At 37.0% G+C, this 18024-nt stretch overlaps 1 protein-coding gene across 7 annotated transcripts in view; it reads left to right on the plus strand.

Moving 5' to 3' along the window:
* The window catches only part of NRXN3 (neurexin 3), a gene marked incomplete at both ends in the record, with an annotated part of 923636 nt that overhangs the window by 790415 nt on the left and 115197 nt on the right, over positions 1-18024 (plus strand). For all 7 annotated transcript variants that reach the window (XM_082282834.1, XM_082282836.1, XM_082282835.1 and 4 more), the window contains one exon: positions 1671-1842. In XM_082282834.1, the coding sequence (XP_082138960.1) occupies positions 1671-1842 (172 nt within the window). The remainder of the gene's footprint in view (positions 1-1670; positions 1843-18024) is intronic.

Genomic DNA, 18024 nt, shown 5'->3' on the forward strand with positions numbered 1-18024 from the left:
TACATTTAGCACAGTCAAAAATTTACTGTTGTAATGAGAGAAAAACCAAGATGCTTACTGTCTTAGTGCTAAACTTCCTGTAATTGAACCACTGTTCATGACCACTTCAGCTACAGGACTGTCTGCTTTCCTTTCCTAAAACAATATTGTAGTCTGATACCAGGAGACTTGGTGTTAGGAAGAAAATATCAAAAGAAAATAAGTGTATTGAAGATACAAGGAACTTGTGATGAGTATTTTGGTATGAGTAAGCTTTGAAATATAAGGTAAAGCAAGAATCAGAAAGGCCTCCTGAGAAATTGAAACATAGCAAAATTTTAAGAAAAAAAGGACTTTTGATATCAGGAGACAGGATTAAATCCAGGAGAGGGATCCAAGGTGGACATCGAGTACAAGAGGAGAGGTTTCTTTCTCATTGCTGATTTTGCTAATGTGAATGTAGTAAAGTTAGGGTAACAGCCCTGAAGGATGGAGTCCTCTGCCCACTCAGCAGATATGTAACATAGTAACAGGAACAGAACTGTCCCATGACCCTTTATTATACCTTAGGTTTTTTTCAAAGAAGATGTATTTGCACAGACGATGGCCATCTACTCTCTGTTGTTTCTTCCTTGATTTTTCTTTTAAAACTGTCAGCAAAGCTTCACAAATTTTATGGTGTGGATGGCTAGCAAATGTCTTGATTTCCTATATGATACATTTTATTTCTGCCTGTCTGTACCAGTTTTGGATCTGTGCAGTACACATAATATGCCTTCATAATTGTTGACACCAGCATACTGTGCCTCTCCTTACTCAATGTTTGAAGATGCATTCCTCTTAATTGTACAGTGATAAGAATTTTTGTCACTGGTTAAATCAGTAGTATTAAATGCATATATCTAATCTGAATATACTCTGGGTGTGTATTTTACAACCTGAGGTCATTGAACATGGTCATTACTTGGAACTGCTTGAGGGGAGCTGCAGAGGGAACTGTTGTGGCTACTACAACAGGCTTTGCCTGCTCTTCCCTTTCAGTCAGTGACTGGTGGAAAATTTTAGGAAGACACTATGGAGGGCTGCTTTATTGGTAAGGCACTGCTTGGTGTGCAGGAGAATAAGATGGGCTGTTCCTGTCTTTTAGGTGTTTTAGCAATTAGCTTCCCTCAGGTTGTCAAAGTCAGCTAATTACGTTCCTGCTCCCTTTGAGTTCCATTCATCTTACAACGGCATTCTTCCTTCTGAATCCCACAGTTGTTTGTTTTGGGGTGAGGACTGTTTGTTTCCCAAGAAGAATAACAGAACAAAACAGGTGTTGAGATACAGCCAGTCTGTGGCTCCATTTTATATAACAAGTGACTTGTAATAATCAGTAGAGATGTTGCTCAAATAACTCTTTATCCACATCTCCTGATTTTTGTTGCCTGGTTTCTCACCTGTCTTCTGTGATGTTTTACGCGAACAAATGAGTCACTGTCCTCAGGTGAATGCTGTAAAGAACAGTGTGAAAGACAGCATTTGCATTGAAGCAGAACCAATGAAATGTGTCCTGAGAAAGCTCAAAATGATGCTTCTGTGTATTCTTCAGTGCCATCTGCTGGCAAAATTACCCACTAGAGATTTATAGGCCAAGAACATTCTCCTAAGTGACAGCAATTTAAAAACATTTGTTTCTTTTCTTCTTTTAGGAGCAAGGCAAGATTGGTGTAGTCTTCAATATTGGCACAGTGGACATCTCTATTAAAGAGGAAAGCACACCTGTAAATGATGGCAAATACCATGTAGTACGCTTTACCAGGAATGGTGGCAATGCAACACTTCAGGTTGACAGCTGGCCAGTGAATGAACACTACCCCACAGGTACAGATATTTTTCATTTTGTTTTTCTCTTGCAGTCTATCTGTACCTATAAACTAATGTTTAATAACAACTGGTTACTATATAAATCTTTGTTGCTTCATCTTGATAATAAATTCACCAGCCTTGTGATGCATTTTCTGTCTCTTGGAAAACAAACTAGTGGTCCTTTACACTGGAAGAATAAGCATGCCAACTGTGTGGTATGATGTACATAGATCATGCTTTTTCAGAGGTCTCTCAGTGAATCCTGGCTCTACACAGAGTTACAAAGTCATTCAATGACAAACTTGGTTTTGCTACTTGTGATATTTTCTAAATATTTAAGGTAGAAAAGTTTTGAACGGACTTGATGAAAAGGAGTGGTGACTCTAGCTACACCCCAGATACTGTCTATATAAATATATAGTAGGAATGTAAGGAATGTGAAAGATTAAGCCAGTATTTGAGCAGACCTTATGCTTGCCTTGTAATTTTTTTATCGTATGGATTTCACTTTCTCCCTTAGGTTTACAGATACAGAGGTTAACACACCATCTAACCAAAACTGACAACTCCTAGTTGACTTTATGTCCAAATGCAGTGGAACAATTCAGTATCTTTGGAAATTATCACCCTAAATCCATCAGAAATAGTGAACAACTGGCTCTTGATACGCTATCACATATTTTATCCCATCACTGGCAAATCACAACCTTGTGATACTTTATGTCACCATGCTAAAAGATCAAACTTACTCCAAGTGAAAAACAGATTGTTGTATGTGATGCTGACAGTGCATTAGATAGCTGAGGTATGATGATGTGTATGGTTATAAAAGGAAGAATGAGCACAAGAAAAGAACTTCAGTGTTAATGACATTCCTCTTACTCATATGTTGCCTAAGATCAAGCTATGATCTTCTTGGTTTTCATATTTAGTCTAAGCAACATTCAACATTTATTTCTAGGTTGTACAGTAGTAACTTAGCACAGAATGAAAAATTCTTGCTAGTTGTGTAGGAATTTTTCAAAAGAAACTTAAATTATAGGAAATATCCTAATTTGAGGTTATATGCCAATTTATGTGATGTTATACTAATAAATTACTCCAAGGGGATGAGTTCATCTCTTCTAGTGCACAGGAAAGTTTTTAAATGTGAGTCATCTATGCTGTGTTGCTCTCTACCACATATGTCCCTTTGTCAGTGTTTTGGTGAGATACATGCAAAAGGATACATTTCCATTATCAACCTTATTTCTGTGAAAAAATTCTTTTTGAAGAATGCCGTGACAGATATGCTGAGTTAGATTCTAGCTCTGCTGTCCATTGGTTTGAGAGGAAAGTGGGCTAGGAAAGGTCCAACTGAGGATCTTTCTTCTGCTCCTTTCATCAATTATTTTGTAAAATACCTCCAATCCAGTTGGCAGCCAATTACAGTCACTACAAACCCTATGAATAAATTTTCTTCTTCCATTGCTTGCTGTAGTAAGTCTCTGGTGTAAAGAAACAAAATATTCAGCTCAATGCTTGGCTAAAGATATTTCTGTGTTTTCATTAGAAGATGTATGGTTTTATGGAATCAGCATTAATCTTATGTTCTGGGCTAGTATTGAGTGTATGCAGTTGTACCCTAAGAAAAAAGGACACCTTTATCTTCCAGACACCTTTTCCTTTCCATGCATGTATTTCAATTTCTGTCTGTTTGTAGATGATGAATTTTTCAGCCTGTCCTTGTGAAAATAAGGCTTATGGGACCATACTTTGCATGTGCAGGTTTTTTCCTTATTTCCTTATTTCCTACTTCTTTCAAACCAATATTTTAGCCAAATTAAAAACAAATAGGGTAAAATTAAAAAAACCTAAAGATATTATATTGCTATGGGAAAAAAATGCAAACAAACCAACAAATTAAAAAAAAAAAAAAACAAGGGAGAAGGGCAATGTTCCAGCCTTCCCAGAGAAAAGGATTGTGGCTTGATCTCAATTCATGTTAAATACCAGAATATCCATATAATAGAGTGGCATTATGAATGCCTAGGATTCAGAAAAGATTCAATGAATCAATAATTACAGGAAACCAATACTTATTAGTCCCATCTTCTGGGAAGTCAATGGTTTAAAAAAAGAGACTAAACAGGGGCTTTTGAAATTAATTATTTGTTGTCTTTCACAAACCAAACTTGCACTATTGTTTTTTGAATTGACTGCAAAACCAAACCTGTGTTCAGCAGAAATTCAGGTCTGTACAGCCTTTGTGTTTGGATGGACCCGGGTTAATCCAGTGTGTTTCAACTGGAACCTGCTGAAAATTTAAATTCATATCAAACTTGTGTGAGAGTAGCTAAGTAATCCCTTGTGTTTCACGTAGGATCGTGTAAATTCTGGAAACACAGTTATTCGTAGTGTTTAAAAAACATTGTATTTGTAGCCCAGGCATGCTTGGGCACACTGTACTGTCTGTAAAATGAACAATTTAATGTGTACTTGGTTTTCAACACAGTGCTGCAGCTTAATGTTTACAAATTTTATAAACTATCAAATGTATCTTCTTTGTCATCACACATGGTACAGTCTTCAGTCAGGGCTGCATTCTGAATGGCATTTCCATGCTCCTCTCTGAGTTTTATTACTTGTGGAAAGATTAGGCATTAGACTTATAATTACTTGCTCAATGAAAAGTGCAAATAAGAGTTGGATACTCATTAAAGGAGCAAAGTGAGAGAATACTGGCTTTCCTTAAAATACAGTCTTCAGTTAAATTGAAATTAACTGAAACTAGCCCAATGGGACCAAAAGGCTCCAAAGCTGTATTTTTACAACTTCAAATAAAAGACAAGAAAAATAGAATAGCAACAAACTTACATTTCAGGCGCTGATATTTTGGGTTTTATAGCATCCAATTGCATTTCAGTCACCTGCAACACAAGCTTTACACTTTCTTGTTAGGAAAAGGGTTAGAGAAAAACGGTAAAGGAGGGAATTAATTTGGAGCTAAGGTTGGCTTTGTGACTGAAATAATCCAAATCACTAGGGATGATCTCTCATATTTAGTACCATTCCAAAGTGCCAGTTTCTCTTAGTGGACAGAAAGACTGAACAGTGGCCCAGTATAGGTATCTGAGACTAAGCTCCTGAGAACTGGGAGATGTCAAATAGTAGCATTAGTACATAGGCTGCTATCTGCAGTTCAGCTGTTGTGGTTCAGCCAAAACCATTGAGATGCTTGTGATTTATTTACATTAGTTTTGCCCTTTCTCCTCTCTCTCAAGAGCACAATAAGGAGATGGACTTTTTCCATAGGCTGTACTGATAGCCAATTTCTTCATGCTTGATTCATTAAGTTGATAGAATGTTTTGCATTCATGGTATAAACCTTTTGCTGTAGTCTAAAGCAGTTTTCTATGGCTGCCTCCCTTCTGTTCTCTCACATGCGTCCATCCTTTTGTGTATGTCCCAGAAAACAGGTTGTGCTTGGTCATTGTTATTTTCCTGCTTTTATGTTCTTGGTGAGACCCTTCTCTATATCTAAATAAATATTTTAATGATGAAATTGGAGTAATTTTGGACCCAGGCTTCAGGAAGAGGTAGTATCTGACATGTTTTTGTTTCAATTAAAATGAAACCCATCAAATTTGAGAGAGTTTACAGAAATTTTCAGAACAGTTAAAAATAAATCTTCTGTCTTTACACAGAAGTGGGATACCTCAGTCCCTAAGTTTTCATTAGTTCTTAGGCAGGAGGATATTTTTTATTGTGTTCACTGTCTTTTCCTTGCAAAGAAATACTTTTTCTGTTGCCGGATTTGCAGCGTACATCAAAACAAGCCTGATATTCCTGTTCATTCATCCAGGCACTGACTACATTTTCTGCAGTAGGAAAAAAAAAAACAAACCAACAAAAACAAAATTAGGTGAATAGGAGCTGTAAAGTAAGAGTATCCATGACACAAAAATAAAGTCTAATTGAAGCAATGTTTTAAAGGAGAAGATTAAGGGCAGGAAGGCAACAGGTAGGAAGGAGCTGTTCATTTAAAGAAATGCATGATTCTTTTATCCTGTAGCCTGGATTTTTTAATGCATTTTAGAAATAAGAAACAAGACAGCATTAAACTGGATTCTTATCAGGATTCATTATTTCATCCATACAGTACATATTTTATATTTTTCCCCTTTATCATTCTCAAGTAATCTCTCAGTCTTCTTGGAGTAGTCTTTGCCCTTTCAAATTACATTATTCGGCAGGTTTTTTGCTACTGGATAGAAGAAAAAAATAATATTTCATCCTCTATGCCCCTACTTCATTTTCTCTCTGAAGTACATTTCTGAGGGGAAGTTGTATTTCTGAAAAAGCTGGACAGTTATCTCTTGGCAGCAGAGCTGACTGCTCTGGCAGGTAGTGTGTCCAGATAATTGCATACTTAAAAACAAACAGTTGATTCCGAGACCCTGATATCTGTGCTGGGATTTTCTTTCAGTAGTTCTAGTTCCAAGGATTGCATGCCCCTGAACTGTTGGGCATATCTTCTTTTTTCAATTTCATTTCAAAGCAATGCAATTTGAACTACATCTTTGTTAGTGTACGTGAGACAAAGTCTTTGTCTATAATAATAAACTTTCTAGAAACAGGTCAAAGTGATAGTTGTTTAGATTCTCCTACCTGTCTAAAATGTGAAAGTCATCAACCTTGCCTTGCTAAAATGTATTTCTTCCTCTGCTTGGTGGAAAGATCTGAAATAGCTTCTTCTCTTCTCTTCTCTTCTCTTCTCTTCTCTTCTCTTCTCTTCTCTTCTCTTCTCTCTTCTCTTCTCTTCTCTTCTCTTCTCTTCTCTTCTCTTCTCTTCTCTTCTCTTCTCTTCTCTTCTCTTCTCTTCTCTTCTCTTCTCTTCTCTTCTCTTCTCTCTTCTTTCTCCATTCTTTTTGGTTTTATTTAGTTTTTATCGACAACATTTTCTTTCTCTTCCTCTGTGATTTCCCAGCTGTGAGATAAATAGCCTTGTATCTTACAAGCTAAATACAATTACTGCTATCAAAACTGGAGTCTTTCTCTCCCTGTAAATGTCTCTTGGAAGCTGATAAGCTGTTGAAAGCAAGCTGCAGGCCTCTGCCTAATCCTGAGATTAAACATAACCACCCAGAAGACAGCAAGAGATAATTGAGGAGGGGGGGTTGGGGGAGGCAGGCAGGAGAGGCAGAGAGGAGGAGAAAGTGAGATCCTCTCCTGAGATATTAAGAGGACATACAGAAGGCTCAAGGTTATTTGTAAAGGGATTACACAAAACACACAAGAGCTTGTTATGATGAGGAATTTCCTCATATAATGCAGTGGGTGTTGTAGTTGTTAAAGACAAAATTTAGCAAGGATTTGTTTGATGGAAAGCATACAGGGGAGCTCCCACCCCTGTCTGCTGATTTTTATATATTATCCCCATCTTGTCCTTGAAACAGGAGGTCTCACAAGATTGTATCTAGATTCTTTGTGCATTCTATGGTTCATCTCACTGGCTTTATGCTGAACATGGGGAGACAGTAGATTTCCCAAGACTAAAGCGGGGGACTGAGCTGACTTCTCTGTGCTCTGTTTTGCAACCTAGGAAATAAGAGTGCCTTAACTATGAAGAAATAGTGTGTGATATCTGTATTAGTCTTCAGTTATAAACAAGGCAGAATTACTGAGGGTTAATAGTTTTTATGAGTCAGCCCAATATAATTGAAAAAAGCAGTCTCATTTCTGGATATATAAGTTCTTCTTTATAGGTTTTTTTTTAAATCAGTAACATTATAGTTTTCTCCTTCTGTAATTTTTTTGGGTCTTGCGCTTCTGAAAGCTTGTCTGTTTTTAACGGTTATCAATGGGATATTACCTCTCCCAACTTTGCTTTATTTAATTTATAATGCATTAGACAAGAAAAGTAAGGTAAGTTTAGATGGTCTAATAGTAGCATCACTGGGGAAATTAGGAGAAGACTACGTATCCTTTCCTCAACTGACATGTGCACTGATATTGTAAATAATATGCCATATTGTGATTATTAGTTCTTGTGAGCTCAGTGATGCGAAGTCTAACACTGTTCAGGAATTAACAAGGAAAACTCAAAAGCAGAACTAACTGACACGTCTGAGTCATTGCAGCAAGTAATTTCTTTCTAAGTTTGGACTTATCCCTGCACAGTACCTCTACATGGCTCATATTGTACCACTTCAGTGATTTACAAATGTTCAGTAATGGAGCCTTATTAGAGAAAATCCCTAGTTCTTTGTGCTTTTCAGAGCCTGGGTCCTCCACCCCCAAATTCGCTTTGTGTCTTGCAGAATGATTTTGACATGTCATTTCCTCTTCTTTCCACCCTTCAACCTCCCTCAAAAACTTTGGTTTCCACCTTCTTGTGCCCCTGTAGCAATCTCTTCCTTCCCTCAGACTTGAGGCTCCTTCTCACTTCTGCAACTTTGCTTCTGAAACCAAGATCGTAGTAAGAAGTTTGGCTGAATCCAGTTGTCTTCATGAAGGGGCAGATGGATCTTGTGCTGAACCACGTGGAATAATTATTAAGATGTGTTGCTTGATCTGCAAGCTGAAGGGATTTTTTCTTGGTGCTACCAGATCCCACTGTGGTCTTAATAATTTTCTATCCAAATGCCCTTGTGAGTGGGCAATGAATAAGAAACAAGAAAACTGATTTTTGATTAGCCCTGTAGGCTGAATATAAACACCAGGGTTCTTGTCATATAATTTTTTGTGGATTTTGACTTTTCATATTGTACTCATTTTGTGGGACTTAAATGAGCTCTCAGATGCTTCCTATCAGCATGAATTGGAGACAGCATATAAAGTGCCTTTGACAGATTTACTGCATTTCATAATAAGCCTAAAACATATAAAAAGACAGGGTTAATAAAACAGAATTGGAGAAGCACATTTTGAAGGCAGTTCTGTGACATATGTTGAAAGATCTGCCAAGAGGGATGATTAAAGCATGACAAGTTGATGAAATCAAGAGTTGATTGTAGCTTGTCACTGCAGGGCTGTAGCATCTATAATATATTTATAGGATTGCAAAACTGATAAATATGGCCACCTGATATGAACACTCAAGTTTTGGTCCCCTGCATCCCCTGACATATAAACCTCCACACATGAAGTCATCAACAAACAAACATACTTTGGAATTTGTGCAAAAACACTCATGTTAATGCATGTGTTTCCATATTGGATGATGGGATAGGATCTGACGTGGTAGAAAAGTTACATAAATGTTGCCACTACAGAGTTTAACTTCCGTGTACTTTCTGTTCTGCTTTCCCTCTGAAAAAATGAAGCTGTAGTTCATTTCCAATTTGCCCCATCCTCAAAGAGCTTCATGGAAGTGCTGTAGGGATTTTCTGTCTTCCAAATTCTGTTTTTGACAACAGAAGAAAGAAAAGATAGAAAACCAAAAAAAAAGAAAAAAAGTGGTTGTATTGCAGCTTCCAGTATCCATTGCTCCTGTTTGGTTTCTTAAAACTGATCCGGACTCTTGTAACACACTGCACTCAGTCTGACTGAGCTGTAGTTTAAACTTCCCCAAGTACCTCAAGCCCACACGAGTGGCAGTCTATCAAGCACTGGAATTTCTGTCAGCTTGGCATTAAGAAAGAGGGAAATGCATGGATCTGTATGAAGACGTGTAAGGTAACAAAGCAAAACAAACAGGACAATATGATTTAACAGCAGTAGAGTTGAAAGAAGGAGTTTACCTAAGGAAGGAAGTAGACACAGAAAAGTATCTTCCTGCAAGTAGCCATGACCATCTAATTCCCACCCAAGATCCCACGGATAGTCTTTGAGATGTGTGAAAACGGAGAGGAATAAGAAGCATTCTTCTGTAGCAGTTTTTATTACTGCTACATAACAGTCACATAAAAGGTTATTCTAACATGCAAATACATGTCACAGAGGCAATACTAGTTTTAATTTACCCAAAATACTTTATCTTGTTTATAGCCTAGATAAAGAAAATACTACCAGAAAGTACTAACAATTTGAGGAAAAGTTTTTGTTGGTGATGTCCCAAAGAACAGAGATATGTATAATATTGCTGTTAGCTGAATTAGTGTAGTAACACTCTTACATCTTCCTGAATCAGACTAGATGTCCAATATGTCAAATCTACAGATGAATACCAAATACATCAGAAGAAAATTCACTTTAATGGTCAAAATGACACTTCCTTCCAATGGTCCTGGATTTGGGGTTCTCTTAAGCCTGATTGTTCATCCAGTCAAACTTCTTGAGTCTGAGACTTGTCAAGTGGCTGATGCTCCAGAGAATTACAGTAACCCACCATGACAACAACAGAAATATGCCCCAAAAGATGTCCTTCTAAAAAATTGCCCTACTATTGCATTTGGTCTGTGATCTGCAATACGACGTCAAATAAGCTGTATGTTTTTGTATCATATCTACAGTAATTACATTTGTATTTCTCAGCTGGAAAGCAAATGATTCCTTTTTTTCCCCTCATTAATTTATTCAGGAAGAAGTGCTTGTGTGGAAATACTCCCACTCCTTCTGCAACTGAAAAAGTTACTCTGCTGCATTGTGACCCCATTGCTCAGCCAAATTTATACCATAACAAACCAAAACAGAGGTAGTTTAGTGGCATCTGTAATTTTTCTTTATTTCTCTGATTCTTTTTCCATTGATGATATTGATTCTCAGATCTCAGTTCTTTTGTCTTAGCTTAGTTCTGTTGACTAGGGTTCTTTGTAAAATAAATTCTTGCAATACAGAGTGAATGCCTAGGAAAAGTTGTATTAACCTTTGACAATGGTAGTACAGCATATACTGAAACTCACGAAGAGATGAGCTTTATGATTCCCCAGTCCTAGTTTTGCTCTGTGTCAGAACAATCACTTAAAATATGCCAGAATGTAGGATCCATAGGGCACTGATGCATCTTTCTGCCTAGTTGTTGTCACCTAGTATCTGATGTAAGAACCCTGGACTGAGGAATATCCCTGAGTATTGGCATTGCATTCATATACTTACCACAGGCCTTTGAGTCCCAGTCCCTGAGATGCCACGGTGCAAAACAGATATAATCCATGTGTTTTTCCCTGTCTTTCTTTGACATCCAGCTATCTTCTGTGAATAGTAGTTACATACTAAGAGATATAGGTATATCCTGATAGCTTGGTCTTCCTAACAATCCCATGCCGAAGTATACAGCTGTTTACACAAGCATGTGTATCCTGACTGAATCCTCAGATACCTTGAGCTGTTCTCATCTGTTTATGTCCACTGCTCCATGATTGTGTGAGAGTCCAGGTACCAAGCATAAACATTATCAGCAATGATTTCTGGTAAATTTCTCCTTTGCTGGCATAAGGTTAATTAGAACCTTAGAAGGGTCTGGGTTGGAAGGGACCTTTAAGATCATCTGGTTCCAAACCCTGTGCCATGGGCAGGAACACCTTTCACTAGACCATATTGCTCAAAGCCCATCCAACCAATTGCTATTGCTCAGTCATTTGATGGTACATAAAATGTAGTGCAGAGAAGGATGGATTTATATTTCTCAGGTGGAGACTCAGACTAAATAGAATCCTGCTGCACAGCACAGTGCAGTGAGTTTCCAGACATTAATATATTTCCGTTTCTCTCCTGGGTTAGTTCTGTTTCAGTTCTCCTGGTCAAACAGAGTCATTATGTTTTATTTCTTCTCTCTCTCTCTGACTCTCCTTCTGTCTCTGTCTCTCTCTCATAAACACACATGTGTGCACAGTAAGAATGAGCAAACAAACATCTGTCCTGAGGGATCACAGGCTTGAACAACAACTTTGTGCTTTTCTGATCACATTGCCTGCAGAAAGAACAGTGCCAGCTGTAATCCCAGGTTGACATGCTGACATGCAGTGACAGAAGGGGTTTATGCATCCACATCAGCCTTCTCCCTGCTTGCTAAAGGCACTGGAAAGCACAAAGTCATTAAAATCCAATGCTACAGACTGAAGTAGAGCAACTGTGTGAAAGGATGGTCATAAATGAAAGGGGCCAGTCTTGAAACTGGGAGTCAGAAGTTCATGAATCCCAGCCTTGTTTTTAGAGATGTCTTTCTTTGTGATCTTGGGTAATGCTTTTACCACTCTGCAGCTCAGTTTTCTGATCAGTAAACTGAGGATAAAGCTCCAATTTACCTTATCTTCGGTGACTTAAATAGAAAATATTCTACAATTCACTGAACATGAAAGTCTTTCTGGGTCAATGAATTTTTATCTTTGCTACTTATTGAGTACCTGGTGCCCTTGGTCATGGCACAAGTTTGTGAATAGCAGCTGTCTTCGAGAAGACTTACTGGGTTACTACAGAATCCTAGAATCCTCTTTTCCTTTCTCTAAACTGATGCAAACAGAAGGATTGATTTCATGATTTGTAGCAATTAAAAAATGGAAAAGGCCTGTTTGCTTTCATTTATTCCATTCTGTAATAAACTGATATCCCCCACCACTTTTTCAAGTAAAATTTTAAATAATTCAAGAATTTCCCTGAGGATACTGTAGCACTGTCTAATATGCAATCTTGATAGGAAGTGCTTCTTAATAAATTTCTCCTTTCATCAGTTTCTTACTTGCTCTTAATTATTTCCTGGCACTCACCCTAGAGAACTTACCCCTTCCATAGAGATTTTGCTGTTCTGTTATTTGTAACTGGTTAGCTTTCCAGTCCTCATCAGTGACATTTGACTAAGGGCCTTATAGGCGTTACTCTCATTAGTGTTACTGACTGAGCAGCTTCCCTACAGTCAGCACTGTATTAATGGGAAAGGACTGCACATGTTATCTCTATTTGTATATTTAACTCCCCATATTATCTCCCTAATAATATGTTCACAAGGAAATGGGATTCAGAAACATCTGAAGGTTTCTAGTGGAGCCAATCCAGCTCCATAGCTGCCAGCACCAAGGCAGAGACTGCAAGTCTGCTGGAACTGAGCTGCTCTTGCTTGCAGGGCTGTTGTAGTGAGCCACTGATCCTTCAAGAAGCAGGTATAAAGCCACAAGTTTTCTTACCTTAGATCATGCACCCTACAAAGGCAACAGTGCTGTTTTCAGTCTCACATTGCTCCTGGAAGCAAAGTAGCTCCACTCATGTAGCTCCAATGCCTAACTCCAAACATGTAAATTAGATTCAGTGTTTTTCTGTCCTGATTTTGCCTAATGCACAAAACAGATAAACAACATCTAGATAAATGAGAGTTAATAGAATTTAAAGTGTCAATACAAATAAAGTGCTTTTGGTGTTTGATTATTGCTGCTCGTTCCCACTGGGCACTATAAATCACATCCTGACCGTTCACAAGGGAATCAAAGAAGTGGGACGTGGGGACAATAGCAGTGGATTTTATTCCAATCTCCGATTTCTTCCTGCAAAATGGATTTTTATTTTCTTTTTTAAAATGGAAAGATCAATATGTAGTTTCAGTTTTTCTTTAATAGATGCTTCAGCCTTGGCTGCCTGACATGGGGCTCAATTTGGATCTGGTCAGTGAAAAAACACAGTAATTTACACATTCCTTACAAAACATTTCAAACACTTAGTAATGTAGACACCCAAATTGTTTCATATTTTTACGGAGTTTGAACTGGTAACTGCTTTCTCTGTACTGTACACTAGTTCTGTTTTCCAGCATAGCTCAAATGAGAACTAAAGAACACAATATTTTTTTTTTCTTCTGCATGCTAGAAAAGGTTTGATTAACCTTTTTCCACCTTTGCTAGTCTGAGATTTCTTTTGTTTTGCTCCTATTGTGCTTCTGTGTTAGATTATCGAGGGTAAGACACTTATTTTCTCAGTCATCCAAAACAGAAGTGAAAGACTAATCTAAGTGAGGTTGAAATGTTACTGATCGTGTCCTGGGGCAGAGCATTGAATTAGATGACTTCTTCAAGTCTTCCTTGGTGTTATTAGTGTCATTGTGGTCCATGTTAGCTTTACCTCCTGAACAGAAATTTAAACTCCTGTCTCCTAGTTTACTTCTGAATTTCCCAATGATTTTGGCCTGAATGGTGCTTTACTTTGAATTAGAACCCCAAGTTTTTTAGGCTAAAAAAGATCAGATAAAATAGGGAGTGGTGGCATTGTAAAGCTTTTGGTTGAGGCACTAGAGACTTAGGAACAGCTCTAGTTGCCTGAGTAACTTTTACTGTTGGAGTCTTGCTTGCTAATTCTCTCTCTTATTTTTAGTACTTATATTACCAAGACCTTGTTGTCTCTTGTCATGAGGGCAGTGAGCTGAGGAGAGTTGCAGTGTGAAGGTCAGCTTTTAACTCCAGTCCATAGTGAGATGAACAGAATAAAAGGTGTTGCTCCCAGCAAACAATGTGATCAGAGGGAATTGAAGATAAAGTCAAGGGCATCTAGGACTAAGGGGAAAATGAGGACAAAAAATAAAATGAGAATTCAATAGCAAAAGATGCAACTTTATTGAACAGTGAAGGCAGAGGAAAAAATATGATATCCAAGAACTGAAGCAAAGCTGAACAATGTTAAGATTTGTCTATTTTTCAATCCACTCAAATTAAATAAAATCCTAAATTTGAATTAATTTTCTATAGCACTCCTGTTATACAAGGCAAAACTGAAGCTTTACAAGAATTTTTAGAGGGACAGCTTGTGGTAGTTAGAAAGATTACAGATCATCTGCCTTATAATTTTTTTTGTTTAGCATGGACATACTGTTTTGTTTTTGTATGATCCACATCTGTGGTTTCAGGTTTGGACTTTTTTCAATTGTTTCCTAAAGCCACTGTAAATAGAGATTTTTTACATGTATGGATTTTAATGCAACCATTCCCTATGTTACATAACATAAACCACAATATGGTCTTACAGTAACACAACAAAATAAACAGCTATACATAAACAGACCTGATGCCAAAACATGATTGTAAGGGTTGTTATCCCTACAGATAGATTCTAATCCTTTACTAATAGACTTGTCTCAATTTTCTAATTAAATACAAAATATGAACAAATGGTGGTTGTACTTTGAAGTATTTAAAACAAAACATGTACTTAAGTAAATGTGAAGATGGGGCAATTCAGTATGCTGTAAGTTTTTAAGTGTGGCTGCCTGAAAACAGAAGTGGTTAAATAGGCTCAGTGTATGCCAATCACAAGCACACTTTGGAAAATTTTGTTCCCTTTATCAGATATTATCAGATATTAGGGAAGAATGGTAGCTTCTCCATGATGCATGCAAGTCTCCTTTTCTAGGGCACAGAGCATCAGCTCTAGGAGAGTTTTGAGGTTGAATTGAACTGAGTCAGTTTATGCTAGTAGAGGATTTAGCCATCAAAGATACACTTTTCATGCTGTAGCAGGCTCCTTCTCTCCCATGATGATAACAATTATGTGTGTGTAAATCTTGGTGAGATTATGGGCATCCATAGAAACTCAAAGGGAGCTGGCATTAAGGGCTGCTGGCTGAACTGAGCTATCAAACGCTAGCTGTTTACAGGCCCTTTTCTTGCTGAAATTCCATCTACAATAAGGGAAAAATGGTGGAAACATTTTAAAGCTTGAACACTGATATCAAGGTGTTTCATTGAATCATTAGTATCACTGCAGCATCTTTCATTTAATAACTGCTCATTAGATAAAATGTTTCATTCTTTTTAGAGACTTAGAAGGAATAAATAAAATAAATAAAATAAAATGTTGCTTCTGTAGTGTTTCTTCATAGAACAGCCTTTGACAATAATTTAGGACAGATGAGTGTTTTCTTATGGTATTCTTTTTAGCATCTTCACAGACTTGACAACACATCAGGTTGGGTTAATATCCCACCTGAAAGCAAGTACTTTCTTTCTGCCCAGTGCAATTTGCTGGAACCTTTCAGTTTTTCTCTTTCACGCCTAAGAGGCAGTAAATCATTATGATTGGTATCTAGGCCAAGAAGCAAGATTTTTCAGAGCTTCAATTGTTCTTGTACTTTCTTTAGCTTAAGATTCCGTTTTGATTTAGAAATAAGCTTAATGTAATAAAGGTTGTTTGTTTTCTTAAAGGAACCATCAGCAGAAAAGAAAAACTATCTTCCAGCACTGAAGGGTTTTGGAAGAAAATTCTGCTTTGCCCATGAGCAAATATAAACCATGTGCCCTGGATGTTTGCACTGTATAAAAAGTATTTTCTGTGGGAACTGCCTGTAGTGATTAGCACTGTGAATTCTCATGATTTTTTTTTACCATTTTAGTTTGGTCTCAATTGAAGATTATCAAAAGCTAAGGTTCAAAGTGAATCTAATCTATTTATCTGTGTAGTCTGTGGAGCAGGGATACTAAGGGCTTCAGAAAAAAGACAGAATACTGGCAACTGATCGTATTTAACCAGTAGGCTCTTTTTATGACTGGAATCCACATTTCCTTTGGAAAAAGAGAGATAATCCAAAAAAATTCCAAAAGCATAGAGCACTTCTGCCATATTCCTCTCCAAAGTATTTAGTCCTTGGGAATGTCTGTGGTATTTAAAATATTTTGAATATTCAGGTTAACCAAGATTCAAGAATCTGGAAGATTTCAAAATGTTACCATTAAAATCCTTGAGGTCGTAAAAGTCCGATTGCTTATCAGTTTGTTGAAAAACTTACACGTGTAATGGAATTTCTGTTGATTGTGCGTAGAAGTCCTAAATGGGACAAAAGACTTCTTGTAATCCTAGTCTTCACAGTTGGCTTTAGAATTTTTACATGAAAAAGGAATAAAAATAGGTGAAACAATGTGTTTATGAGGCACAGTTCTTTAGAAGAAGCCAAGTTGTTGAGCAGATCTAAGTCATATTGATATACAGCAATTTATTATGCACATGAAGGAAAAAAGAGGAAACTTATTTAAAGTGAGCCGTTCCTATTGGTACTTGAATCACTTAAGCAGCAAGAAACTATGGGAGGAAAAATATTTAGTAAATCACAAGTAGCAAAACTAACAACACTATTTTGCTATAAAAAAAATTATATCCTGCAACCTTTGAGACCCACATGGATTCTGAATGCAGAAGAATGATGGGATTAGGAGTATTTTCTGAAATAAATTTAAATTACTCTATCCTGTGTATTCTATTCTGAAGAACAGCCTTGAATCAAATCTGGACTCAAAAAGAAAAAAGAGAGGATCTACATTAGTTATGTGAAAGGGTTGTTTGAATATGTGTATCATTCAACTATAGAAAGAAATTGCACTGAGGTCACAAAAGGATTGTTACTGGAAGTTTCTGTATATGAAGATGGACACATCTTAATCACATCATGGCTCAGCTGTCAGAGGTTCAATAAGCTTTCTTCATGCTGAACTTATGTTACTTCGTGTTGCAAGCCATGATATTTCCTTTTTGAACTCTCATATCAAATGTTGTGTTTATTTTTTAAAGCACAACTCCAAGTCAGTGTTAATTTAGGAATTGTGTGGTTCTATTGTTTATATTTAATGACTATTCTAAGCACTTAACAATGAAAAAGTTGCTCTTTAGCTTACTGTTGTAATTGGGTATATGAGTGAGCACATTCTCATGCACATGTTTTTAAAAAATCATTCTTAGCTGTGTCTGAAATAAAATCTAAAAACAAACCAAAAAAGAATAGATCAGATACTAATGTTGCAATATAAACCTATTTGAATTTTCTAATGCCCTTCAATTTTTCACCGCTTTTAAGGGTATGATTTTTATATGTATTTTAATCCTGCTGATATATCTGCATAATAATAAAATAATAAAATTAAATTAAACCTCATTTTAAAAAAAAAGTTTTTAAAGATGTGGTGGGGAATAGTTGTCATTTCTGGCTTTCTTGAAGGTCTAGAACTATAAGAAACCCATTTTCCATTGGCATGTCTTTTTTGATTGTCCTACTTCCTTTTTTACCTTAGTCTTGTTGGCCTGTTCTTGTCAGATGCCCTGTTTCTGAGGAATTTCAATTTACCACATTTTTTCCTTTCTACGGTCAGCCTTTCACACAGAGGAAGAAGTACTCTGTGCTAGCCCCTGGCTGACTCTAGTGTTCCTCTGAACTTTCTTCATTCTGAAAAAGCTCTCATTGCCACCAGTAAAAGGTTACTTATATGCACACTGGTACCGGATGAAGCCCATGGAATATCTTGTTGCTTGTAAATAGTGTTAGAGAATTTCTTTGGGGCCATAGAAAATGTTGTGCCTGCCCATCAACATTATAATATC

The sequence above is a fragment of the Coloeus monedula genome (assembly GCF_965178545.1).
Source record: "Coloeus monedula genome assembly, chromosome: 6".
NCBI lineage: Eukaryota > Metazoa > Chordata > Aves > Passeriformes > Corvidae > Coloeus > Coloeus monedula.